The sequence below is a fragment of the Python bivittatus genome, unplaced genomic scaffold (genome assembly GCF_059951505.1).
Source record: "Python bivittatus isolate LINGU-HERP-01145 unplaced genomic scaffold, Pbiv_v1 ctg000690_np1212, whole genome shotgun sequence".
NCBI classification, from domain to species: Eukaryota; Metazoa; Chordata; class Lepidosauria; order Squamata; family Pythonidae; genus Python; species Python bivittatus.
In genome coordinates, this window is record NW_028277096.1 from 8,028,220 (window position 1) to 8,055,214 (window position 26,995).

Genomic DNA, 26,995 nt, shown 5'->3' on the forward strand with positions numbered 1-26,995 from the left:
TTTTGCAAATCCTGATTTGTGTCTTGATTAAATGGTTTCAAAATAATTTAAGTTTAAACAAGTTATTTTGAAACTTCCATTTCATGTGGCTGGTTTTGAGTACTAATTTTTGTGGGGAACTGGGAAGTAGCATTGTGGGAAAAAAACTCTTGTTTGAAATCCTTTCTGAGCTATAAATGCATTTGGTGATCTGAAGCCACTCAACCCACCCACCCTCCAAATTTGCAGTATGGTTAAAATAGTATTGGTCTATTTTGTAAAGCTGTAGAAATACTTGCTGAGAAACTACATACAGTACATGTTTTATTTGATATTAAAATCAGAATATGAACATAAATATTTGTAGCCAAGCCCTTGAGTGCTCCTTTTTCTCTGCCACACAATGATCTGCCTGAGGGATCAGGCCACTATATTTCAAACTATATAGAGCCATACATTCCTTGAATGGGAATTCATAGCATATTGCATTTATCACAAGAGCATTCATGACCACAATGTAGTACAACAGAATTCCTTCACATCATGGCTTAGTCCACAGCCAACCTAAGCCAACCTTTTGCAAACAGGGTCCCCTCCAGGTAAGTGACAAAGAGTCATGCCAGTAATGAGTTCTACCTTGATGACTTCCTCACTCTGTATTTCAGAATCACCTTCCTATTCCCAGTTTCTAGACTAGCATCTTACAGAGCATCACTACATACTAAGAGCATGTGAGGGGGGATCATAGTGCTGTGCAGGTGAATTTCCCTTCCTAAGCCTTTGAACACCCATTATGGAAACATGCAGCTGGCACAGGGAAAAGCTAGACTTCCAGATGTTTGGGTCTTCCAACTCCCATCAGCCCAACCAGGAACTAAACATCTGCCTACCCATGCTGTATAGGTTCTTTATACAAGGAAAAACTGAGTTGGTTTCCCCCTCCCCACTTTGTCCCAAGGAGAAACATTGCACAAATACAGCAGGATGAATATAGAGCCCTTTACTGCAGAGAAGTGTTGGTGTGGCTGTTCATGGCCACATAACATAAGTTAGCAGGAAGTATTAACTCCTGCAGTTAACATCTCCGAATAAGCATTGCACCAAACCATGGTTTAATCATAGTTTAATAAATCACACTTGGCTGGATCACCCAACATGCCATACAAAAATCAAATCACATTATGACTGGAGAGAAAATGATTTCATGTATGTGTAGTGCCAGCCCTGGGTTCGAGAACTGAACCTTCCAGAGATCTGCCAGATGGAATTTGCTCCAGCTCTTGCAGCATTTATTCTCATCCAGCTGGCTTCCAGGCCCTCCATCAACGGGGAATTGTAATAGGTGTCTGTCTTTCCTCCTGGGTCACCCAAGAAGAAAAAGACTACCCCACCTCTAGGTGAGAACTTTTGACAGCTTTTAGTTCTGTCATTAGGAAAGAACAAACAGCAACATGGACAGTTTACACTCACCAGTACCAATACCAATACCAATACTTCAATGGCCAAGTATAAAACATACACAAGGAATTTATCTTCGGTGATAACAGCAAAATCAACGGTGCGTTTGGATAAGAGCAAAAAAAAGATCACGTATTCAGCAAAGCAATGGCACGAGGGAAAAAACTATTCTGATGTCTGGATGTTTTAACATAAGGAGCTCTATGGCGCCGTCCTGAAGGAAGAAGTTGGAACAGATTGTACCCAGGATGAGAAGAGTCTGCAGATATCCTCTCTGCCCTCCTTTTGACCCTCACAGTATATAGTTCTTCTACAGAAGGCAGATGGATTGCAATGATCCTTTCTGCAGACTTAACTATTCGTTGGAGTCTGAGTCTGTCCTGTTTGGTTGCAGAACCAAACCAGACAGTTATTAAATGAAGGTCCCAGAAACCACACAACCCTCCTGTCCCCTCCCCCCACCTTCCAAAACATGCTCACTGTGTCTCTGCCAACATCTTGCTTCTGGCAGGTCTTCGGTCCTCCTTTCATCCTCCATCTTTCTCTTCCCAGGTGAGATCACCCAACTGCTTCTCAGCTTTTTCTCCCAGATAACCTTCCAGGTCTTCTCACCACACCGACTCGGCTGCCGATCCTGCTGTGGTAATCCTTGGGCATAGCCTCCTGCCTGCCTGCCCTCCTTCACCTCTTCCTCCCGAGTAGTCCTTATGCCAGCAAAGGGGTGGGTGAGGATCACTCCGCTGGTTCCAAATGTTCTTCTTTTCCTCTTGCTCTCTCATTTTGTCTCCCATCTCTCTCTCCTTTTCTCCTCTTTTCTCTTTCCACCTTCCCTTTTGCTACATCCAAAGCTAAGGTCTCATATATGTTTCTGAGCTTGGCCTCTCTCGCTCCCCACCTCTCAAATTAGCTTTCTTCCTTCATTTTATTTCAAGCCCTCCCCCATTGCCTGTCCTTTTGGGGCAGGGTTAGTTAAATATAACCTGGAACCAGTTAACATGTCTATGATGAAGAGTTTCCTATCTCTTCCCCAAAATTTGTACCTCCCTTCCCATCTTAGAAGATCTTGCACTAGCTGTTTAGCCTCCAACTTCAGCCCTTTCGAGCAAACCACTGTATGTACGTTTATGGGTGGCTGACCGTGTGCCTCGAAAGGGAGCAAGAACGGTATCTCCATCCTGAGCAAGATCTTCCCCAGGCGTTCTCTCTCCTCGAAAGTGAACTTGGTCAACCTGCATACTCTAAATATAGTTAAATACATATAACAGAATTAAGAAAATGTATTCAAGGAGGGATCAATAGATTGTAAAACACTTTAATAAGGCTAAGAAATGCTTTGGCCCTTAGAAACAGGCAAACGTTTTTCAAAATCAGAGAGAAACACGTCCATGCGGTATCTTTTTCTCTGACTCCTTGTAATGGAAGGACACATTTACAGTTGCCAACGTTTGTCACCAGTCCTGCTGGTGGCTTCACTGATTAGATTTCACACTGACCTAAGTACGTTTGTTCTTTGACGTCTAATTGTAGAAAAACTACCTGTATTTGAATGCTCTTTCGACAGCACATTTGTAACCTGAGCCTCTTGCAGTACAAAATGTGAGTTAAGCAAACTTGGGGAAGTGCGCTTAGGGCAGGGTTTCTCAACCTTGGCCGCTTTAAGCTGAGTGGACTTCAACTGCCAGAATTCCCCAGCCAGCCATGCTGGCTGGGGAATTCTGGGAGTTGAAGTCCACACAGCTTAAAGCGGCCAAGGTTGAGAAATACTGGCTTAGGGCAAGCAGACACTGCATGTGAAGGGCGGCATCAGAGATCTGGATTCATTGGCAATCTTCCAGTATCTTTCTTTCAGAAGGAAGGCAGCTGCTTTGGGTTGCCGCTGGCGAGTGAAAATCCCTTTCTTGTTACCCATGACACGTGTCACCCCTGCAGATGGGAAACAACACCACAAAGCAAATGGGGACAATTGAATTAGAAGACAAATCATGCTTAGCTACAAACCAACCAGAATCAATGTAACAGACTGGCCAGTCACCAGAGTTTCTAAGGCCAGTTCGTGGTTTCCCTTTTCCCCACTCCTTTGCTGCTCTTAAGGACTTGGTGAGGCCTACAAATAAACTCTCCATCCCCATGTCCAACTTGACACACAAACCTCAGGCTTATAATTAATCATGATTAAGGGATTCACCCAATAAATAGGCCTCAAATGACAAAGCAAACCAACGTCGATGCCTGTTTACTGCCCCCCTGTTTCTCTGTGGATGTGCTGGCAGATGTTTCGTTACCTGCTCAAGCACCACTTTTGGGTTGCTGCTTTTGGTGTTTGATTTTTAAAAAATCCAAAACCTGGTGGCCTTGGGAGGCTAATGTTTTCCCTAGTCCTTTTTTGGAGAAATGCTGGGGTGGGGGCAGGGGAACAAAATAGGAACAGTAGAGTCAGTGCTGCACCCCCCAGCTCGTTTCCTGCAGCCGAAATTTATTTATTTATTTATTAATCAAATTTGTACGCCACTCATCTCACTGTATAAGTGACTCTAGGTGGCTTACAAGTCAATGGTGCTTAATGATAAGCTAGCTATACATTTGGCTTCAGACCACATGCCAAATTATGGTAAAGGAAAGCTAACTTACCAGTCATGATTATGATGTGTCATTAAGGGATTTCTCCCAGTTACAGTTTAACTTGTGTCCTGAATTTGTATGACATGGTAATCTGGCTTATCCTGTTGTGCAAACAGGTAATGGCTGATTTTTTCTTTTTAAGATTTTTTTTAGCCCGCCTTTATTTTTTTTATAAATAACTCAAGGCGGCGAACATACCTAAGACTCCTTCCTCCTCCTCTTTTCCCCCCAACAACCACCCTGTGAGGCGAGTTGGGCTGCGAGAGAGGGTGGCTGGCCCAAAGAGTGGCACAACACAGTGGATTCGAATAAAATGGGGTTCAGTATTTTGCAGCTGAGTGCCATATATGCTGAGGCAGATTTAGCACATTGCCTTAAGCCATAATATGCTTTTGGTTCAGGGTGATGACAGGGCAGTAAAGCAGAGTTCGAAACTATAGCTTGATGTTGGCTTACTGACTGCAGCTTTGGCTTGGAGGCTGAGTTAACAAAACACATTGCTACACTCACATAACATACTGTGCCCCGCCAAAAAAGAAGAAAAAACCCCACTAAACCTGCAGTGAGTGAGCTATATCAGTTTAAAATACCCTAATTCACTGTTATAAAATGAACCAGTGGTTCTATATTCACCTTGTCTGGACATCACACTCCAGTAAATCAAAACCAAACTACAATATGGCTTAGTGTGACGCATGGACCCAACCAGCACCCAAAGCAATGTTGTCATGTGGCATTGCAAGGTCCAGCTCAAACAACCGTGGCTTCTCACATTCATAAGAGAGCAACACATGTCTGTGTCTGTTGAGTTTTGCCTGGATTGGGGGCCATTCTAGCCCTCAAAAGGTCAGTTAGAGGCTTGCTGGATACAACAGCATTGTTAAAGTCTTGCCAATACAAGATATCACTGAAACGTGATTGAGATTTATTAACTTTTCCTGCCTTGTCCCTGAAATTTTTGTGTAAATATTTCTGTTCCAGCCAGAGTTAAACCCTGGTATATCCCTCTGAAATCAGAGTAAGACGAAATAAAATCAAGTCATTTTAATGAATCCAGCCTTAAGTATTTGGCAGGACAATGTGGCAGTTTTCTCCTAATAAGCCCCTACCTTGTTCTGTCATAAAATCAGCAAAATTCCAGATGAGCTCTCCGATCACATATTCTTTCCTCTTTTGGTCGAAGACAGCATGATATTCTTTGAGCACATCTGCCTGATATTCCTCAGAGAACATGAGAGGGGGGTCCTGCATGCACCAGAAAAGTGCGGGGAGGAGCATGAGTCTAACAAAAATAACAGCAAGTATTCAAGTACTCTTGAAATAAATGGCAACCGAGCGCCATCCAGCTCTAGAACAATCATCTATGAGGATTCGGAAAATCACTTAATTAATATAACACACTTAACCTGGTGACCGAATTTTTTCACATTCTGCATTTGCTCAATACAATGAACTCTAAACTAACTCAAGGACTGAGTTTGTACAACACCGTACATCACAAAAACAGTAACCAAGCTTAGAATGTTGTTGCAAATGCAGTTGCTGCGCCTCTACTTATGACCTGGTGAAAATATTGGGTGAACGTAGTCCAGGAGATTGTTTAGCTCTGCCAATGACTTAGTGCAAGATCTGTGGTGCAAAATGCAGGTAAAATATCCCTGACAATGATGCTCCAGTCTCTGTTAAAATACTGCTGGCAACAGAAAGCGCTTCCAGATACAGTCTGTTTCACAGAAAACCTCTTACTGGTACCACGTTTCTCCTACGGTTAGTTCAAATATGCTTCTCTGCAGCATCCTGTATCAAAGGAAAGGGCTCCTATAGGAATTTAACTCTCCCATTATTTTTGCTAATTTTAACCCCGCAGTTCTATTTTCATCCTCTACAGCAGTCTCCTCCAACCTGGAAGATTCCAGAGGCATTGGGACTCCAACTCCCAGGATCTCCAGTCAGAACTCAATATAAGGCTGAACTAGAACCAATGGATGGTTATTGATCCCTTTCACATTCTTACATCTTTGGGTTCATACACTGTGTGCTACATCGTGAAAGTGTCTTTCTTTTGCTTAGTGTGACTTGCAGCGCCATCTATTTATGCTTCTGCATGAACAAAGTCATGATGGTTCCTCCAACAAACCTGTTTTTCAGAAATCCTGGGTTTAGCATAACATATGATCCCTGCCAAAGTAAGACTATATGCATGTATTTGAAATGCAAATCTAACTCAACCATGAAAGACTTGCAAGAATTGTGTGAGGTCTTGAAGGAGAAAACAGTTGTCTGCAGGTGATTTTCAGAATCCTACATTAGGATAGGAGTCCTATGTTGGCTAGGAAGTCTAAGAGTTATAGTTCCAGATGTAAGATGAGCCCTGCTGGATCAAGCCAAAACCCCATCCAGCATCTTTCAATCCAATGGCCAACCCAATGAATTCAAGACCCTTTTAGTGGCCACCCCTACGTTCATTGTTAGCCATGAATTCCTCAGTTTACTGGATGAAGTGAAGTTTCTTCCTGCATTTTAAACACATTTTTTGGATGACCCCAAAAATTAAAATTGTGAGAAAGGGAGAAAAAGTTATCCATACCATGCATGATTTAAAGTCTATTTTTCAGATCTTTTCCAGATCTACAATATCCTTTCCCAGCTGGGATGATCAGAACTGTACACAGTGTTCCAAGTCTGGCCTTACCATAGATTTATATAAGGGCATTACTATTACGGCAGCTTTGCATTCAATTCTCTTCCTAATGATTCCAAGCAAGGATTTTGCTTTTTAGTAATAGTCACAGATTGAATTGACATTTTCACTGAGCAATCTACCAGGACTCCAATGGTCATTTTTAAGTTTGGTCCATTAATGTATCTGTGAAATCTCTCTCCCTCTCAAGCAGCATGCATCACCACTGCTGGAGGAAACCAGACTGAGGAACCTTGCCTTGCAAGAACTTCAAATCCTGGCTTGCAAACAAACAGTGAGTGAACCTCACTGCAATGAGCCAGTGTTGAGCAAAAACACTATCCTAGAGAGCATAAGTTGGTTTGAAATTTGCATGGCTCCAGTTTATGCAGCATGTCATATAGGTAGTCCTTGTTTAGTGACCGCAATTGGGACTGGCAACTCGGTTAAGCGAAATGGTTGCTAAGTGAAAAATCAGATGTCCGTGACTGTGCTTATGATTCTACTTCAGCTTTCCTTTGCTTTACAGCGTCAGAAGGATATGACCACACAAACAGCGGGAAAGGTTTCCAGCACTTGACTCACAAGGAAGCTGGGTAAAAGGACAAATTTTACAGCCCTTTTTCCCTACTCCCCCATCCTTTGGAATGCTCAGCCCAGCAATGGGATAATTAGCAAGAAGAGAATTGATGTTTGTATTTACATTCAGTGGAGAGGAAGGAATTACAAGAGAGTAAGCAGGCAAACAATAAGGAATACACATTGAAAAGAATGTAATGGTGAACACATGACTGAGAGATGCTGCAAAGGTCGTAAATGTGGGCATTAGTCGCAAAGTTACCTTTTCATCACAATCATAACTGCGAACAGTTGCTGTCCAAGGCAGTCGCTAAACAAGGACTACCTGTATATGTATAAGGGTATGGTATATGGATATGGATATAGACCCAGTTCCATCTGGAAAAGCCCTGAAAGGATCAGGAATAAATGTCCTTAGTACAGAAAAAGTTCTCTCTTGCCTCTCTGCTCCTCCTCCCTGCAAACTAATTTATACTGTTGCAATTGCCCCTCAAAATCACAACACTCACAGCATGAAAGCCACTGATGGTGCCTGCTCCATATTCACTCTGAATGATGGGCTTTTGATAGGTAGTATACCAGTTCTCAAACTGTGTGTTCAGCTGCAGCCGGATCACTTCCAGATGTCCTGAATCATGGTACCAGGAGAAGTAGCTGTTCACACAGATGACATCCACATAAGGTGCCTAAGGGAATCTGAGGTTAGTTCAGATGATGAAGGGAATCCAGGAGATTATAACATTCCTCCTTACATGAGACAACCGGACTCATTCTCTTTGCATATTTACTTGTATAAAATGAAAGTTGGCAACCTGCAGCCTGCATGCCGCGCGTGGCCAAAACGCTCCATTCTTCTGCCCCAAATTATACTCTGAATCACAGAATTGTGGAGATGGAAGGGACCACAAGAATCATCTAGTTTACTCTCTGTTAATAGGAAGCATTTTAAACCATCCTTGAGAGGTGGCTATCCAGCCTCTTCTTAAAAACCTCTAGAAAGGGAGAACCCACAACCTTAGGCAGACAATTCCACCGTTGTAGCACTGAAATCACTGATATTTGGAAGCACAATTTCTTTTCCTCTGTAAGAGTAAGTGCTAAATTAGGCATGCCAAGGTTTGGGTAGGCTTGCACTTCTATTTTGCTCAAAGAATCCTCCAATCTCCTCCACCCCCAAAACAAGCCAAATATTTACACCCTGCCCCAGCTAGGGGCATCAATACTCTTACACCACGTCCCCTTCAGTCTTTCAAAGAGTGCAGCCTTCTCAGCTAAGAATAACTTGTCCACCCTGATTTTGATAGAGAATTCTGAGAGACAAAAAAAGTTGGACTGTGCACAGCATGTTCAAGCTGCTGTTAATCAGATCCAGCCAGTCCTGGATGAAACAAATTTTGCAGGTCTGTTTTAACTGGAGTTTAGACCTGGTCTGGCTCTGGCATTTGATGACAGAGCTTCCCACCATTCTGAAGCCAGAAACACTCAAAAGCCGTAAGGTGAGCCCAAAGATGGGCAGTTCTAAAAGAAGGAGAAACTCCCTTCTAAACAGGAAAAGTGGAAAATCCCACCAAAGAGATTGCCAACTCCTGCTATAGGATGACGAATGAATCTTAGAGTAGATTAACCAATGTTGGTCACAACAGCCACATTGTACCATCTGATTCAGAAGCAGTCTACCTCACACCAGCTGTTGGTATGCAAACGGTTGATAAAGGACCTTACTATTATGTCCTGCTTATGAGCTTCTCTGCTAAATGAAGCAAGATGCTGGGCTAGATGGATCTTTTGTCTGATCCAAAAGGGCACCAGGAGTTTCTGCCGGGGATCAAAAAAGTTAAGATGGCAGCCACAATTATATGATCAAAGGCCTGCCCCTTCTTACTCGTGTCAGGATGCATATAAAAAGGGGCAGACTTTGATCATGTGGTCGTGGCTGCCATCTTGACTTTTTGAACCCCCCTCCTGCTCAGCATACTTTAAAAGTTACTTGGAAGAGATATTTCAGACTTTGCAGGAGCACAGCATTTCCTTGCTATCCGTTAAAGGAACCCAACCCTTTTTAGCATTTCACATAAGTCTGAAAAACAGGATCTGCTGCTTCAAGAGTCACTTTAAGAAGCAGATTCCTTAAAGCAGCTGCATCACCGCCTGACTTTTTGTCCCTTTGTTTGTAGGGATAAAGAATGCTTGTGTGCTCTGACGCAGTAAAGCGCCTAATCTGGAATTCTTTTTCAGTTATTCAACTGATCTCTCAGCAATGCAGGACCAGATCTTCTGCTCTTCCCCTTTGCAATGGATGCTGAACAAGTTTGCAGAAAGGGCAGGCAGGAAAACTTTCTCTGTTAAATGACTCAAAGACAAACAATACTTACCCCCTGATCTCGTAGGTAATTCGCATTCGAGACAAAGGTGACAGGCCGAGTAGGGTCCAAAGCTTTGGTGTGGGCTATCACTGTCCTGCAGGGTGAAGGTAAAATTCAGGGTTATTTCTTTCTATACCAAGTACAGTTCAGTTGCATTCTTTCCTCCATTAGGAACCGAGGATCCTTCCAAAGATACCTGTTCTCAGGCGGCATGTTGAAAATGTCCATCAACTTTGGAATGCAGGATTACTGTAATGGGAAGTAATTTGTCCTCTGTGCCTTTTTTGACTGCCTACACAGTAACATGCAGCTCAACTGTGGATTCCCACCCTTATCAGAACGTGGTAGCCAGAGATAACAACACCCCAAAGGCAATACCAGACAGGCAGAAAGTCCCAGCTTTGATCTGGGACATCTCTCATTAAGTAAGGAATCAGGACCAGAAAGAGCTGCAGCCAAAAAATGTTGGAATCTTAGATTGGAGGTGGGCAATTTTCCTCCAATCTGGGGCCACAAATTCTTAGATTTTGTGGGAAGTGGGGTGGGGGAGAGGCAGGATGCTAGCGATGTCCTGGAGAAGGTGGATCGGACATTTTCAGTCTGATTTTTCAGGGGATAGTTCAGATTTCATTTCATGTCATTTTGTTCAAAGTCTGTTTATCATAAGCCTGTAATGATATGTATATAGATGTATGGTCTGTTCTATTACTGGTTCACCATACCTTAGTGGATATTATATTTTGTGCAGTTTAAGTAAAATAATAACAACAATAATAAAAACAATGGTAACAATAAAAATAATGGTAACAATGAATTGTATTCAGAAGCTTGAACCAGTGTAGAAAGTGACAGCAGGGGCAGTTAATGGTGCCAGCTACTCGGGACGTGTGGCACCACTGCTCCGTGAGCTGCACTGGCTTCCAGTGGGCTTCTGGATGCAATTCAAGGCACTGGTTGGCCTTCATGGCTTGGGACCAGGTTACCTGCAGGACCGTCTCTCCCCAACTGTCTCTACCTGTCCTACCTGATCTGGCAGGAGGGGCACGCTCCGGATACCGTCGGCCAGAAGCAGAGCCTTTTCTGCTGTGGCGCCCACCCTTTGGAACATCATCCCCCCCTGCCGAGATTAGATTGGCCCTGTCCCTGCTTGCCTTCTGTAAGGCCTTGAAAACCTGGTTTTGTACCCAAGCCTGGGGCCCTGGGTGTGCAACAGAGTCCATCTCCTGGCTATGTTGACAACTGTTTGGTTGATGCCCAGCTGCTATGTGTTTTATTTTTATATTCTGTATTTATGTATTTTATCCATTTTACTGTAAGCCACCTAGAGTCACATATATGAGGTGAGCGGCTATATAAATTGAATAAATAAATACGTTTAGAGGAAGAAGCAGCATCTGGAGAAGAGCTTAAGGATGTGCAGCGCGCTGTGCATGTCAGTGAAACATCTTAATCCTGGGATAAAACATTTGCATTGTTTAGGCTCTGCTGGCACAATGAAGACTTCCCCTACCTTACTGTAAACCACAAAAGAGCCCTCCTGGTAGGTGACAGCCAGGTGTAGGATTACAGCTATCGTCCCCCTATTCCTATGAATGCAAATTCCATTTCCTGTGTGGGCTCATGTCCGGTTTACAGATCTCACAGCGCATTCCCAGCTGGCTTCACGAGGCAGGTACTCACTTGAAGTAGTAACCAGCCGGAGGCAACTCTGAGGCTGGCTCGTTGGCAACCGACCACATCACAACTGAGGGTCGATTTTTGTCCCGCCGGATCAGCTCCTCCATCACGACAAGGTGGTGTTGGAGAGACTGGTTCTCAAAGTTCATACTAAAAAGTGAAGCAAAGAGAGACCAGGAAAAAAAATCCATTCAGAAGGGGGAAACGGAATAGATGGACAAGGCCTTGGAGTTGCTATCGCAAGGCACCCTCCGTCTGAAAGCAAACTTGCATTTAACAGCACTTCCTCCATGAAAAGCAGAAGGAATTGTAGTAAGAGGATGGACAAGCCAAGGAATTGAAAATTCAATTCTCTGAGCATTCCCCAAATAATTAATCCCATTCTCTGAGAACTCCTAAAACCCCCATCAACCCATGCTTATCAGGACAGGAGAAAGTTGCAATATTTCAGCTTTTATAGAACACTTCGTGCTCCAGACATCCCCCCGCTTTCTCTTGTGGTCCCCACAATTTACTTCATTTTTTCTTGAAGCAAATACAAGATACAAGCCACCGTGGGATAGACCACAGCCCACCAGCTGAAACCCACTGCCTGAAACCCAGAGCGAGACACCTGCAGTCCTCCGGATGGGGGAGCCACAGCTCCCATCATTCTTGATCACTGGTCATACTGGACCACAAATTCCCCACCCCTGCCAGATTTAAGCCCCTGGCGACCTCTTTAGACTCCCACTTCTTAGATTTCTGCCTCCTATCCTTGGAAACCCTGATAAACGGTTGGCCCTGACTGAGAACACCCGTAGGTGTTTTCCCATTAGATTATCCAACCTGCTGCGGGCGATAGATTAAAAAAAAAAGAAGTTACATGCAGCCTGCTACCAGAAGATGGTTCATTCCTGCCTTAGCACATTATGTGACAGAAGTCTTGCTGGCAGGGCAACCGTTCCTCACCTGTCGTGCATGCCCACTGCTGGGCCCTCGTCAATCACGACAATGCCATAAGCATCGCACAGCTCCATGATCTCCTCCGCATACGGATAATGGCTGGTGCGGAAGGAATTGGCTCCCAGCCAGCGCAAAAGGTTGAAATCCTTCACGATCAGAGGCCAGTCGAGACCTTTGCCACGGATCTGTAGCAGAACCAACACCTAGTCAGCAACAGCTTTGCTGCCATCATGGTTGCAGCTCAGCACGGAACAAATTAAATGCACATGAAGTATCTTTATGTTCTAAAAATGAGAAGAGGGAGTAATATGTTTCCAAGTAGTCCAGATTTAATAATAAGTTGAAGAACTGAATTCATTTTATATTGATCCTGTATGGATCTTCTTTTTTTTTCTTTTGCCTAAGTTCTTTTTTCTCTCCCTCAGTTTACTTTAATTTTTCTCCCTCAGTTTACTTTAATTTTAATTTTAGCGTAATCACCAATTACTCATTTCTGTTTTTAACATTTCACTAATAGATATATTTTAATGAAATACACACAACTAGGCCTGCTTGCCATTTCAAAAGCTTGTTGGCACTTTAGCAATAACCATAGTTAAACCCAGGCAATGCACTGAACCGAGACCATGGTTTATTAGTTCCTCTTCTTTTTGGCTTATATTCCAGCTGACACCTTGTTTTTCAATTAACCTTTTCACTTAATTTCATCTTTTTACAGAGATCAACAACAACAAAACAGCCCTCGGGGGTTTGATTGGAGTCAGAGCCACAGGAGGTGCAGACACGGGGGCATCTGCAGAGATGGGGGGGGAAAGGGGGAGACCGTAGAAAGCCAAGATGACAATTGCAATCATGCAGTCAAAGCTCCTTTTTATGCACAGCTTATGCCAACCCATATAGAAAAGGGTTGCGGCTTTAATTACACAGTGGCAGCTGTTGTTTTTTTCGCCTGCAGATACCCCAGAGATTCAACACTTGTTTTCAAAACAAGGTCCTATGAGGCCACAGAAGGTGTATGTAGGGGGGGAAGGAGACCCAAAGCTAGGTCAGCAAAGAGACTGCTGCAGGCAGTGTTTCTCAACCTTGACAGCTTTCAGATGGGTGGACTCCAACTCCCAGAATTCCCCAGCCAGCATGTGTGTGTGGCTGGCTGGGGAATTCTGGGAGTTGGAGTCCACCCATCTGAAAGCTGTCAAGGTTGAGAAACACTGCCTGAAGGTGTGGGTCCACTTCATAGACACTTCTATATCCATGTTGTTCTGGAGGACAATGGCTGCTTAACAATTAGGAGCCATTACTCCAGATTCAGGCAACACACTGTATTGTTCTTGAATTATAGTAGCCTACTATAGATCTCGGTTAATGATCATGGGTAAAGTATTCCTTCTTAACTATAATCTGAAACTTGGGTTTGACCAATACATGAAAACAAACAATAACATGTCTGGAGGTTGAGTCATGGCAACTGGACTTCTTTTCTTTTTAGTAGAACTTCTTTTTTTGGTTCTCCCAAAAAGAAAAGAAGTCCAGTTGCCATGACTCAGCCTCCAGACAATTCCACCTGGATGACTGAGAATCTTCAAAAACAATAGCATGGTTGTATGTCCATTGCTTACAGAATTCTGGGGACATTAAGATGGCGGCTTAATCTAGTCACTGTGGTTCTCTCTTTTGACTAGCTTTCGAGAAACAGACTGTGTATGAAACTAGCAAAATTGTAACTAGGGAGGGACTGCCTTGTGCATTTGAAATTTAGCACATCTAAAAGGCACCAGGGCTGATTAAAACAGCATGTAGTTCTTTATGACATGGATTGAAACCTTTTCATGCACTGAGTGCTCCCCCAACTTTTTTGAATCACTTGGAATCTTGCAAGATCTCACGTGAGAACGCAAAATGGTGAGACTTGGCAATCTTGTTTGATTAATTTAGTCTTAAAATGATTTAATTCTGTGGATCATAACTGGTGGCGTCACACACACTCAGGTCCTGATTTCCGTTCAATCAGTAGATTGATCACCATTATAATTTATTTTCTTATCTGCTTTGCCATTTAACCCAGGTTCGTTTCTGGGCAATTCAATAACAGCTGTTCCATCAGTTGTGTTTGACAGGACTCACATCAGCATCTTCATGTTTGTTGACCCCGTGAAAATAGAATGGTTTCCCATTAATGAGGAACTGGTTGCGAGCCACAAAGATGGTACGGATGCCAACTGGCTGCACGTAGGTGTCTTCAGAGATGGTGCCTTCTACAATGGCAGAGAGCGTGACCTGTGATTTGAAAAAGCCATCCTGGATCAATTTTCTGAGGTACAAGTAGATCTGCTCAGTACTGATACCCTCCTCATATATCAGTAGTCCCAGTCAAAGTAACCCAAGATAATCCATCATTGTGCACCCTGTTTAAATGAGATGAATTAATGTAAAATGCTTTTGATCTTGGACAAGGGGCTGAAAATTACCCCTATTTTTCACTTCTTGAAGTCTCACTCAACTTCACCTTTGGCTCCACATTTGCGAGCCCATTTTTGAAGCTCTATGAACTTGATTGGCCCTTAGTTAAAACACAGTGGGATTCTCAGCCTGCTGGATTCCATCCTGGCGATTAATGTTCGCTGTTGTAAGTAACGCAGTAAGCAGTGTATATCACTGCTTATTAATGGAGTTTCTTAAAAACTGTAATGGCAATTCTGGGTTTATTTATTTTATTTATTTATTATTAAATTTGTATGCCACTCATCTCCCCCCAATGGGTGACTCTGGGCGGCTCACAATTAAAATCAGAAACCCCATCAACAATTTAAAATCCCCCCATAAATAGTTAAATAAATAATCCATTAAAAATCAAATCTAAACAACAAACCCTGTACATAAATACTAAAAACATTCAAGATGATGGGGGGCAAGGTCAATTACCCCACAAGCCACTTCCACTGGTGGGAGCCCCCATCTGGCCTCCAGGTCTTCTGGCATAGCCAGGTTTTCACACCTTTCCTGAAGGCCATGAGAGTGGGGGCACACTGGACCTCAGGAGGCAGATTGTTCCATGGGGCAGGGGCCACAGCAGAAAAGGCCCTCTGCCTAGACCCCACCAGTCGAAATTCCTTGACTGGTGGGGTCCGCAACATGCCCCTTCTGCTGGACCGAGTGGGGTGGGCTGAAGTAACTGGGGCGAGACGGTCCTGGTCCTGTGCCATAAAGGGCTTTAAAGACCAACACCTTGAATTGGACCCGGAAGTAGACTGGCAACCAGTGCAGCTCGCGTAACAGCGGTGTTATATGTGCCCTCCTAGGGGCATTCAGAACTGTCCTGCCGCCACATTCTGCGCCAGCTGTAGCTTCCGGATGCTCTTCAAGGGTAGCCCCATGGAGAGCACATTACAGTAATCCAACCGGGAGGTGACCAGGGCATGAGTGACCGTGTGGAGGGCCTCTTGATCGAGGAAGGGGCGTAACTGCCGCACAACACGTTACTAATGAAAATCTATAACTTTAAAATACATAACTATTTCCAAATCAGCTTCTTGGGTGCTTAATCGAAAAGGGGAAATATTAATGCTCTAAATATAATTAAAGATAAGTGTTTGCATATCTCACAAAACCATGGTTTCCATGGCTGGACACTCTTCTCCCCCCCCCCCCGCCTCTCCAGCAAACTCTTTACTCCCCCCTCCCCCGTCTCTCTTTCTGCCCCCCCGCCTCTCCTGCAATCTCTCTTCACTTCCTCCTGCCATTCTTTGCTCATGCAAAGCTGGATTAGCTCCAAGCTATTGCATGACCCAAGAGCGACCATGTTCATACTGAAACAATGGGAGGGCCATCACCTGTCTGCTTAAGGGTTTTTGGTTCTTATCTCACAAAAGAAAAACCATTTATTCCCCATTTAGCACCTATCCAAACCTATCCTCCAATCAGATCCCTCAGATTTCCTGTCTCTCAACCTCAAAAGTGTATAAATTCTATGCTTTTCTATTATTCAGAGTCCCTCTTTCTTGAAAGCAGGCATGCAACGGTCATTACAATAAACCTGGTTCTTCTCCTCAGCCTTCTGCTCCTGTCTTTGGCAAAAATTCCATGACACTGGATTTATTAACTGCAATGGCTGAGTTCATACATTATGCTCTGCCATGGTTTTTTAAATCATGGTTTATTAAATAAACCACAATAGTTAGGTTCCCATAAAATGCTATGCCAAAACCGTAGCTTAGAACAGTGTATGAACCAGATCAAATTATTTGAGAAGTGTGAGGAGTCTTTTTCCTATACGTATGGCCTTCAAATAGACCTTTAGGGTATAATGCTTGTTTATAAGCAGGGGTATGTGCAGCATCTGGTCAAAAAAGTCAGGATGGTGGCCACAATGGTGTGATCAAAACCCCACCTGTTTTTCTATTGTGTCCCACATGAAAAAAGCATGGAGCTTTGATTGCACCATCATGGACGCCATCTTGATGTTTTGACATACCCTGCAGACACCCCTGTTCATAAGTCTTTTGTGGAAGTTATTTAGTGGACCATAACTCTGTGTTAGCCAATCTGTTTGGATTCTTTTATTTACAGGAGCTGGAGTTCAAATCTCAACCAGAGAGTAGGCAGACCTAAGAGTCCTGGGAAGAGACAAGCAAGGTACCTTCAAGGAGTAGAGGTACCCAGGACGTTCATGCATCAAATATGGCCACCAGAGAACAGGATCCAGCACTTTCAGTTCACCAGCCGACCCATTTCCTGCTGCTACAGCAACATGGTCACTGTCATACAAAGTCAGGGATAAGCTGTAGTCTGAGCCTCCTCGTACAGACACCCAATAACGAACTAGGCCTGAGTCACAGGAGGAGAGATAAAATGGTGGTTAAGACACTGGGCTTCAACCAGACACTTCTCAGTTCAATTCCCACTGCAAGTTCTCCACTGCTATGACTGCATACCCACAAATCCCAGATTAATACAACACTTCTGTGCAGTCACATCATATGCTAGGCCCAAAAGAAATACACCATATTGTGGTTTAACGTTCTGGCTTTTTTCACTAAACATGCAACGACAATGGCAGACATTGAACCACCAAATATCCAATCTCCCTTTAGCCAAGTCTAGCTAAAGTCATTTCACCAAGATTCTGTCAATAATTGCTTCCCTAGATGCATTTTTTAATACGGTGCTTACCATGAGCAGTTTTGTAAGTATTAAATAAGTTAAAACGTGCGGCCTGATGAATTGGGGATATAATTAGGTAAATGGCACAGCCCTCAAACAGTATTTTCTGGACCACATTTTAACATTTCTGCCACAAAGAAAGCAGAGAGACAGCTACATCTGTCTCCCCAAAGCCCTGCATGGTTTGACACTGGTAGTTCTTAAGAACTATATTTCTCAAATGTGCCTGCCAGACAATTAAGATCAATAGCGTTCCTTCTTCAGGTTCTGTTGCCATCAGAAGTTAGACAGGATTAAGGACCTCTTCTTTGCAGCCTCTCCTTTGCAGTGGGCTGCTCCCTGGAGAAGTCCACCTGGCATCTTTATTATCAGCATTTATGCATCAGATTAAGATTACTCTTATTTTCTCAGTCTTAAAATCCACAGCACCTTGCTTATATTCTAGGTCAATGATTCGCAAACTGCACTGTGGCACCCCAGGGTGCCACAGAAAACTCACGGGGCACCATGGGATATTTTAAATTTTCAAGGGAAACACAGCGATACTCAACATCTGTTAGACACCATGCAAACTAGGGGTGCCAGGAAAAAATTACTAAGACATTAAGGGTGCTATGAACTGAGAAAGTTTAGAAACCTTTGCTGTAGACTTTTACTCTAGAACAGTGTTTCTCAACCTTTTTTCGCCCATGACCATTTCTGACCATTTTTTTCTTCTGTGGCCCCCTTGGCCAGGTCCCTTGACCAGATATGGACATGGGGCAATAACTGGTGTGGGGCAGTGAACTGGCATCCACAAGACAGTATTTGCAGTATAATACAGGTATTCTTCGCTTAATGACCATAATTGGGACTGGAATTTCCATCACCACACAATGCAGTTGTAAAGCACGATATCACATGACCGCATCGCTTAGTGACGGCAATCCTGGCAGTCCCCATTGCTGTTGTTAAGTGAGGATTGTAGGTTGTTAAGCGAGGACCTCCTTGCAATTTCCTGCTGGCTTCCCACAAGCAAAGTCAACGGGGGAGCCGATAGGAAGTCGCAAGTCCTGGGTGGCTCACAAACAGGCCATTGGGCAGGTAAGTGGCTGCTGTGGTGGGGTGCAAGTGCGGCTAGGCTGGGAGTAGCTACTGCCAGGTGCAGGAGAGTGTGCTACTGGCTGCCATGGAACTGCGCAAGCACGGCTGGGCAGACAGGCACATCCTATGAAGTATAGGTGTTGGAGTGCTGCAGGCAGGCATGCACTACAGAGTACAAGATCCCTGGGAGATCTCATACTCCATAGCCGGACTCCTCGGGAGAAAAAGTGGTGGGAGCGGGAGTGATTTTTCTTTAATTTATTTTTTAATAATTAAAATAACAGTAAACAATTACAATTCTATATATATTTATCTAATGCAAATATTCTAGTACGTATATATTTCTAATTCATTTATATTACTATCCTGTTTTAAATACCATATAAATGGGAGCGGGAGAGACTTAAAGGAGCACCGTGTGACCTTTCCTGCCAGCTTCCCCATTGACTTTGTGGGAAGCCAACAGGGAAGGTCACAAATGGTGATCATGTGACCGTGGGATGCTGCAACCATCTTAAGTGCGAGCCAGTTGCCAGGAACCTGGAATGCAATCATGTGACTGCAGGAGTGCTGGGACGGCCAGAACTTCGAGGACCAGTTATAAGTACCACTTGTTCAGCACTGTAGTAATTTTGAATGATTGCTGAATTAGTGGTCAACTGAGGACTACCTATACACTTTGCTTTTCTGTGGCCCCCTCAGTATATGCCGAGGCCCCTGTTACATGTTTTTCACCTGTGGCCCCCTTGAAATATCCTAGGCCCCTCAGGGGGCCATATGGACCCCAGTTGAGAACCACTCCTCTAGATCACATGTGGGTAATCTTTGCTCCAAAGTTACATGTTGCTCTTATGCCACAATGTTGACATTTCCAGAGCTTCTTCTAACCACAGCTACTGAAAATTTGAGGCTGTTTCTTATTTTAACGTACCCCAAACAACCCCTGAAACCAAGAACAACTGGGAGAACATAGCTCTGCCCATTTCCATGATGTGGCCTTGGCCACTTCATGCATGTCTGCCCTCTGCTGAAAATATGAAAATGCAACCTTCAGCATTAAAAGGGTTGCCATCGCTGCTCAAACTATTGGCTCTTTCATGTTTGCCTTAAATGTCCTTCACTGTGGACTTGTTCCTTCTTTAGAAATCTATAATATTGTGGACTTTTTAAACATATGGATAGAAATCAATTCAACTCCAGGTTTTGTCTCTGCATTAGGCTCCATGTCTGGGACCTGTCCATAGCTTGCTCACATAAAATGTTCCAATTCTATCAGTGACAGCAGAGAACTTTGGAATATACCTCCTGCTGCTAGATTTGGGCTTGCATTTGCAGGAAAAAGTAGGGATTGGATGTGGATCCATAAAGTGGAGCCTCCCTTGTTCTGCTTTGGTTCCTCAACTCCTTACCAACGTTTCCCTTCATGGCTGTGGTTACTGTGATATCGTCAATGTAGACCAAGGGTGTGGCATAGAGCAAGACCGGGCGGTGAATTCCAGCATAGTTGAAGAAATCAAATCTTGTGTTTTGAACAAAGTAGCCCTTTGGATACCTGGATTGAGAGAGAGAGAAAAGGAGGCAAGACATCTTGGAGGGGTAAATCTCTATCTTGGAATAAGAGATGGAAAGAGTTAAATTAAGTAAGAATTTATTTAACTTCATTTAAAGAAAAATAAGAATTCTTCATTCCTAATTTAAGAACTAAGAATTACCCAGGGAAAATGCCTAAGAATCAAGTCTCTCCCATATGAGGGCACCTGCAGTGGGTGGCAGTCAAAAAAGTCAAGATGATGGCCTCTTGATCAAGCCCCACCCTTTTTTGACATGTGTCATGTGCCATGCATAAAAAGGGGCAGGGTTTCAACCATGTGGTTGGGCTGCTATCTTGACTTTTCTGACACCCCCTGGCCAACGCCCCTGCTCCTACAGCCATCAAGCTATTCCATGGCAAAAACGTACCGTGGCAGGTTCCCTATTTCCCCCACCTAAGAACAATCCTATGAACCAGGAATGCTTGTTGGAATCAACTGGAAACTATCTGCCCATCAAGCACAGAACGGCACAACCTTTGGCTCATGGGCCGTCTGCAACCCCTAAAATTACTGCCAAAGTATTTTTCCAGTTGGATACAATGGAAAATAATTAAATATAAGGATTAAGCCAAAGTGAGGTTGAGTAATTGGGGATTCAAAGAATTTGGGAATCCAGCCATTACCTTGGAATTTTGTGAGAACCAAACAATCATGTTCTCATAATAGGGTTTGTTTCAACATTGCATGTTTTGTTTCCTTGGATTTAGCATGTTATGCAAAGCTAGCTGAAAAGCTGGAAAGCAATCATACTCGCTTTCGGTTGATTGAAGTTTTATTCTGGTGCCGGCCACTTTTCTGCAGTACAGGTGGTCCTTGCTTAATGACCACTCGGTCAGCAACCACTCAAACTTGCAATGGTGCTGAACGAGTGGTACTTACGACTGGTCTTCAGAGTTCTAGCTATGGCAGCATCCCCATGGTCCTGTGATTGACATCCAGGTGCTTAGTGATTATGACATCACAGCATCCTGCGGTCACGTGGTCATCATTTGCGACCTTTGCTGGCTTCCAACAAGCAAAGTCAATGGGGAGCCAGCAGGAGGTCGCAAATGGTGACCACATGAGGTCCTCACAGACCTGCAGTGACTCACTTAACGACAGCAACCGGGACAAGGTGTCAGTCTTGGCAACTTTAAGATGTGTTGACTTCAACTCCCAGAGATGTGGACTTCAACTAAAACAAGGTGTCAGTCTTGGTAACTTTAAGACGTGTGGACTTCAACTCCCAGAATTCCCCAGCCAGCAATTCTGGGAGTTGAAGTCCACACGTCTTAAAATTGCTAAGATTGAGAAACACTGTATTAGGAAATTGCAGGGAGCTGTTGAACTTACATGGACTCATCTTTCATATACTGAATCGTTCCTGGAGGCAGTGTGTGTGGGGTCAGGGTATTATTGACCGCAATGGTGATCCTGCAGGGTTCTTTGGGACTCCTATGCAGGATTTCACTGATCTCCACTTCGAAGGGGAGGTGTCCTCCTTCATGCTCAGTGACTTGCACCCCATTCACCCACTGCAAAAGAAAAACAGAGCTCTGGGAAGGAATAATGAGTCACTGAGAGAACCATCACCAGGCCTTGTAATATGCTGTCCATAATACCTCTAAATAATCTTCCAAGACTCCAAGCCAAACCTATTTTTAATGAGCCCCAAATCTCATGAGGTTCCCCAAACCTTGAGAGATTTCACAGTTCTCGTAGGATCTTCAAAGTTTTCAGAGGAAATATGAGGTCTCAAGCATACTAACGTTTCATGAGACTTGACAAAGTCACAAGATTTTAGCCATGTTTGGGTTCCCAGCCTGTTGCACAAAACCATTCAATGATGCCAGCATCTGATGCAAGTGCTGGCGCCTGGTCGTCCATCCATAGCTATTAAGACTCTGGCTTTGTTTTTCAGCAGCAGCAGCATATTCTCTGCACCCAGGATAGACAACTGGGTGCCCTCCAGATGTGTTTTTGGACTTCAACACCTATCAGCCTCATTGTCAAGGATTGTGGAAGTTGTTGTCTAACACATTTGGAGTGTATCAGGTTGCTTTATCCATTCTCTGTCCAAGTGGGTAGATAGCTATGCAAAAGGACTGCTTGTTGATTATTCTCAGACCTATAGTTCCACACTACCACAATTCACTGCCAAGAAACCCTGAAGCTAGAAGCCCAGCAGGAATTTAAAAGAGGTTGACAAGATTCAGAAGAACATAAGTGCACTACTGAATCAGTCTAAGAGAACAGAACTCATAACGGATAATTAAATGGTTGTGTTCACACAACATGCTTAACTAAGTCTTGCACAGCAAACTTAGCATTTAACTATGATTCAATGTGTTGTGCTTTAGCTTATTGTATAACCTCAACTTGTTTGGTTACCTTACAATTTAATGCATGGTGTGAACTGAGAAAACATAACTTTGGGCTTACTTTGAAGTTTATACCATGAATGGAGGGTATTCTTAGCTGGATTACAGTATTCCTGTACTCCTCCAGCAAGTTGGACCAAGTAAGTTTGCTTTGTAGCCCTTAGGTGGCAGTAGAGAATCACCTCCCAGCCAGTTTAGACCTTGTCAACCAACATTAGGAAAAGCTCCGTAGCTAGTCAGATAGAGGAGATGGAGATGTAAGCTACAGTTGCTGCTATTGTTGTTCAGTTGTTCAGTCACTTCTCATTCTTTGTGACAGACATCATTTCACCAGGATTCTCCGTCAGTAATTGTTTCTTTGAGTTCTTATAAGTTCCTACCTGGGTCATTAGTGATGGCATCCAATTCCAGAGTTTTGAGCACCCACCCTGCTAACAAGAAGAAGATGCCCTCAGTACTCACCACAATGGAGTAATAGTGTGCACTGCCAATTCGGAGCACAATACGAGTCCCAGGATCTCTCAAGAGCCAGTGGGCTGGCGGAAGCACCTCCTTCTCATACCATACCCAGCCAGTATATTTCCACAACTTTGGATCTTGAGTTATTTCATTGAAGCTGGCAGGGACTGGCATGTCCATTACTGGCCCTGTCTGAAAAGATTGAAAATATTTATGGGTGAAACCGTTTTCCAGTTTGGGTGAGCTCTGCCTTAAGACTGCCAATATTTTTCTGACTCTAGTTCCTTGAGACTGCCAGATACACAGAGATATGTGGAATCAAACATCTCCTAGCACAAAGTAAGAATGGTAGGATAAAAGTAAGAATGGTAGGATAAATAGGAACCTTCTAAATATCTATGGGTTTGCCTGCTATTAAAGACACAGAAGCATAGTCAGAATAACAAGTGGCAATCTTAACAACAGAAGAAGACACCAAAGGCCAATAACAATTTTTTTACTTGATCCCTGCAAGTGTCAACACCTTGCTGATCCTATGCAGAGCTGGGCCTGGTTAGTAGTTGTATGGGAGCCAGTCCAGGAATTCAAAGCTTATGAACTTGAAAAAAACTTTCAGAAGAAAGCAAGGATAAACCACTTCCATATTTTTGCCCAGAAAATGACATGGGGGTCCACATAGCCAGTAGCAGCAAAAGGTTTGCTTTCACAGTCAATTTGTTACATGATGACTATTTGAAATAGCCTAAAATATAAATAAGAGCTATAAACAAAACAATCATTTGCATTTCACTTTTGTTTGTAGCATGGTGTAGAGAGGAAGGAAGATGACCTTGATGGAAATATGCAAGAACAATTACCTGCAATTTTTTTTTTAAGTCCAGGGCAAAAAAATAACATTTGGAAGCAGTCAAGCAGACACCTCCCTAAATCACTGGAGAACAAGAAGGAAGGGGAGGTACAGCAAATTCAGACTTGCAAGATTTTGTGATTATTGCCAGTCTCAATAAAAATAGTTTTAGCCTTCCTGGGGTTGATTTCCTGGTCTGGTCTACCTAGTGGGGCTGAAACATGGTCGGTAGTTCAGGGTGAAAGACGCCTTGACCCTTTTTGATTTGGTGGTTTATGTTTTTGTGGTGGCTGCTGCTGCTGCTTGAAATTAATACTCTTAAATTATGAATTTAAATTATGAATACATTTATGCCCAGACACAGATTGTCTTACTAAACATCCAACATCCAGATTTAATATTCTTCAACCATCCAAATTGTATGTCCAGCTGTTTTATCTACTGCTTTACTTTTATTTATTTTAAAATGTGTATATTGCTCTTGAGCCCACAGGTTATCACATTTTATAGTAAAAAAATACTATGAATACTAAGAAAGCAATTGATTTCAAAAACATAGCAGTAATCCAATAACATCAGCAATCTGTCACTTTTATTGCAAACTAACTGACATGCTGGAACTTCAGTCCTTTTTCTTTTCTCCTGGCATAAAAATTTAAAGGAATGGGATAGACATACTCAAAAGTTAATGCGGCCATTGGCCTGTCTTAAAAATTAGGCACCCCAAGGTAGAGTGTGGGTCTATTTTCAATATTACAAACAGTGAATATTGCAAAAAAAAAAAAAGTGTTAAAGATTTTCCATCTCTGGTACAAAATTTTCATTTCCATGAGAACATAGGAAAACTTGCGCTTGACCAAGAAAATGGTCCACCCTGATGAATATTCTGTTTTATATAGCGGTCAGCTAGATTCTTCAGAAACACCAAGAAGTGTTTCATACAACTCTCATACATGGCTGTCCAGCAATTGGTCCCCGACAGCAAAGCCTGGGCTGAGTTTGCACATAGTACTGAACTGTAATATAGTTAGTCTGGTTTCAGCTTAATGAGACAACAGATCCCAGCCTATAGCTAAAACAAAAGAACAGTCCGCAGGTCATCATCATAATATAAATTTGGTTCAGACCAAATTTATTTATTCCAAATTCAGGCCAATAAACCATTGTGTCATTTTGTTTTTACGTATTGTGTGAATCCAGCCAAAGTATTCTGACATTGTGGTTTACAGCTTAGCGTGTAATATGAACCTAGCTTATTCAGTAAACCATGTTTAAACCACTGACAATTACTGTTTTATTTACATAATACAATTTCATATGGCTTCTCATTTTGTCCTTTCTTGGGGGTTACAGATAAAAATGGTTTGATCTATGAGTCCAGGCACAGACTCTCATTTTAGCTTCACTTATCCTATGAAGCCAAACTTTTATTGCTGTTTCCTAGTAAGCATCAGACATTGAGTAGATTTCCAAAGCTATTCTCCTTAATTTCCAGATCAAATGTCCTTTTTGTTTCCTGGCTCAGCTCTCCAAGGTTGCTTCCTGCTCATTGGAAAAGCAAAGTCACCCTTTACTTCACACATCAATTTTTTCCCCCTTCATATGGTATGTAGAAACCCTGCCCATTTTTGGATGTTCTGAATTTTCCTTTTCCATCATAAATTAGGATGCTGACAGCCAGAGCTTACTTGGATTGTATTTGGCCCCTCCAAAGATCACAACATACTTTTTGCAGATCCACAGAGGATGGAACTGCTAACTGCTACAAGCTAAGGCAACTTAAATGCATGTTCAGAAGCAGAGTTACCATATGCTGGGGCAAGAAACAAAGGAGGACCATTCCAGTTTTTATTAACTACTTATGGGTTTCCCATTCCATGGAACAACAACAACAACAATAATAATAACCATCAGTCAATTGCAAAAGGCAGCTTTACTCGGAGCAACTTACATCCTGCATCGATACCTTTAACACCATCAAACAACCACATCTGCCTATCCCAGGTCCTTCGGAAGGACTCAATAGGCGGATAAAAATGCCAAATCCAATCTGAACATCTGGCTGACTGTGCAACCAACCATAATAATAATTTAGGTTCATAAGACTACCAAATCAGAAAGACTCAAGGAGGCTGGGGTGTTGAACTAGATGGACACTTTGCTGATCCAGTTGGGAAGTTCTGATGTGCTTGTTAGACAAGAATAAAATAAAAATGGATTAATCTTTAAGTAAGGAAAGGATCAAGATGCCTTATTATCGAAACGAGCTTTATTTTTATTTTACTTTAAAGCATGATTCTCCCTCCTCTCTTTCCTTCTGGATATTCTGTTTGTTATCATTTTAACTAATTATTTCATTGATGAAGGTGGTTAATCACTATGTGGCTTTAGTTGTAATTCTGATTTTATTTTAGTTTTGCCCAGATAGCGCAAAAGTTCCTCTCTTACTTGCTTCTCTTTTTATCACTTCCTGTTAAGAGTGGTAATCACAAAACGCCATCATCAGCAGCTTAGTGCCACGTTGAAGACTAAAACATGTATTGCAGCGCACACTTCCTCAAAACAGCACTTGTTTCATCAGATGCTGGAAGGCTCATGCACCCACATTCACACAAATGCACCAACATGGATGCACATAGACACATGGGTGAAGGAAAGAAAAACTACCTGTCAGGTCAGAAGGAAATTAAATGCAAAAAATACACTTCATGGTAATGACCAGCGTGCAAAAAGCATGGTTGGCAAAGCACCGTTAATAGCATTAAGTTCAGTTTATGCCATTAGAAAAACTATTAGCTTCAAGGTGCAAAAACACTCTGCACATTTATTTACCAAACTGCACCCACGCCCAGGGACCTGCATGTGTGGTTTCGGGACTGCTAGCACCATCCTAGCACTGTTCAGACGGGTGACAGACACGCCCCATGCTTTAGCTGCCCCAGACCTGCTGGAGTGGCCGTTTGTACCACTGCTCCACGAATCCTGCATCCCTTTGCTCTGACCAGTCTGCCCGGAAGCTCCAGAGGCCGCTGAGATCCTTCAGCTCCCTGGAGGATGACTCCCGGGGGTAGAGCATCCCACCGTCCAGGGCTCCAGCCGGGCACCATCCCAGCACGAGACAGAAAGCACAAAGCGGTAATCTCATGCTCCCGCAGCGCTCTGCCCGTGCTCTGCTGAGCCTGGAATGATCGTCAGCT

General features: G+C 43.1%; 1 protein-coding gene across 1 annotated transcript; it reads right to left on the reverse strand.

Moving 5' to 3' along the window:
• GUSB (glucuronidase beta) lies at positions 1 to 26,995 on the reverse strand. The gene is made up of 12 exons (XM_088152501.1): positions 26,743 to 26,995; positions 22,955 to 23,143; positions 21,465 to 21,646; positions 19,950 to 20,092; positions 16,934 to 17,121; positions 14,422 to 14,574; positions 12,307 to 12,485; positions 11,359 to 11,505; positions 9,688 to 9,772; positions 7,825 to 8,001; positions 5,166 to 5,301; positions 1 to 3,360 (listed from the first exon to the last, which is right to left on the reverse strand). The coding sequence occupies exons 1-12, from the start codon at positions 26,941 to 26,943 to the stop codon at positions 3,206 to 3,208; spliced, it is 1,935 nt and encodes a 644-aa protein (XP_088008627.1). The 5' UTR covers positions 26,944 to 26,995; the 3' UTR covers positions 1 to 3,205.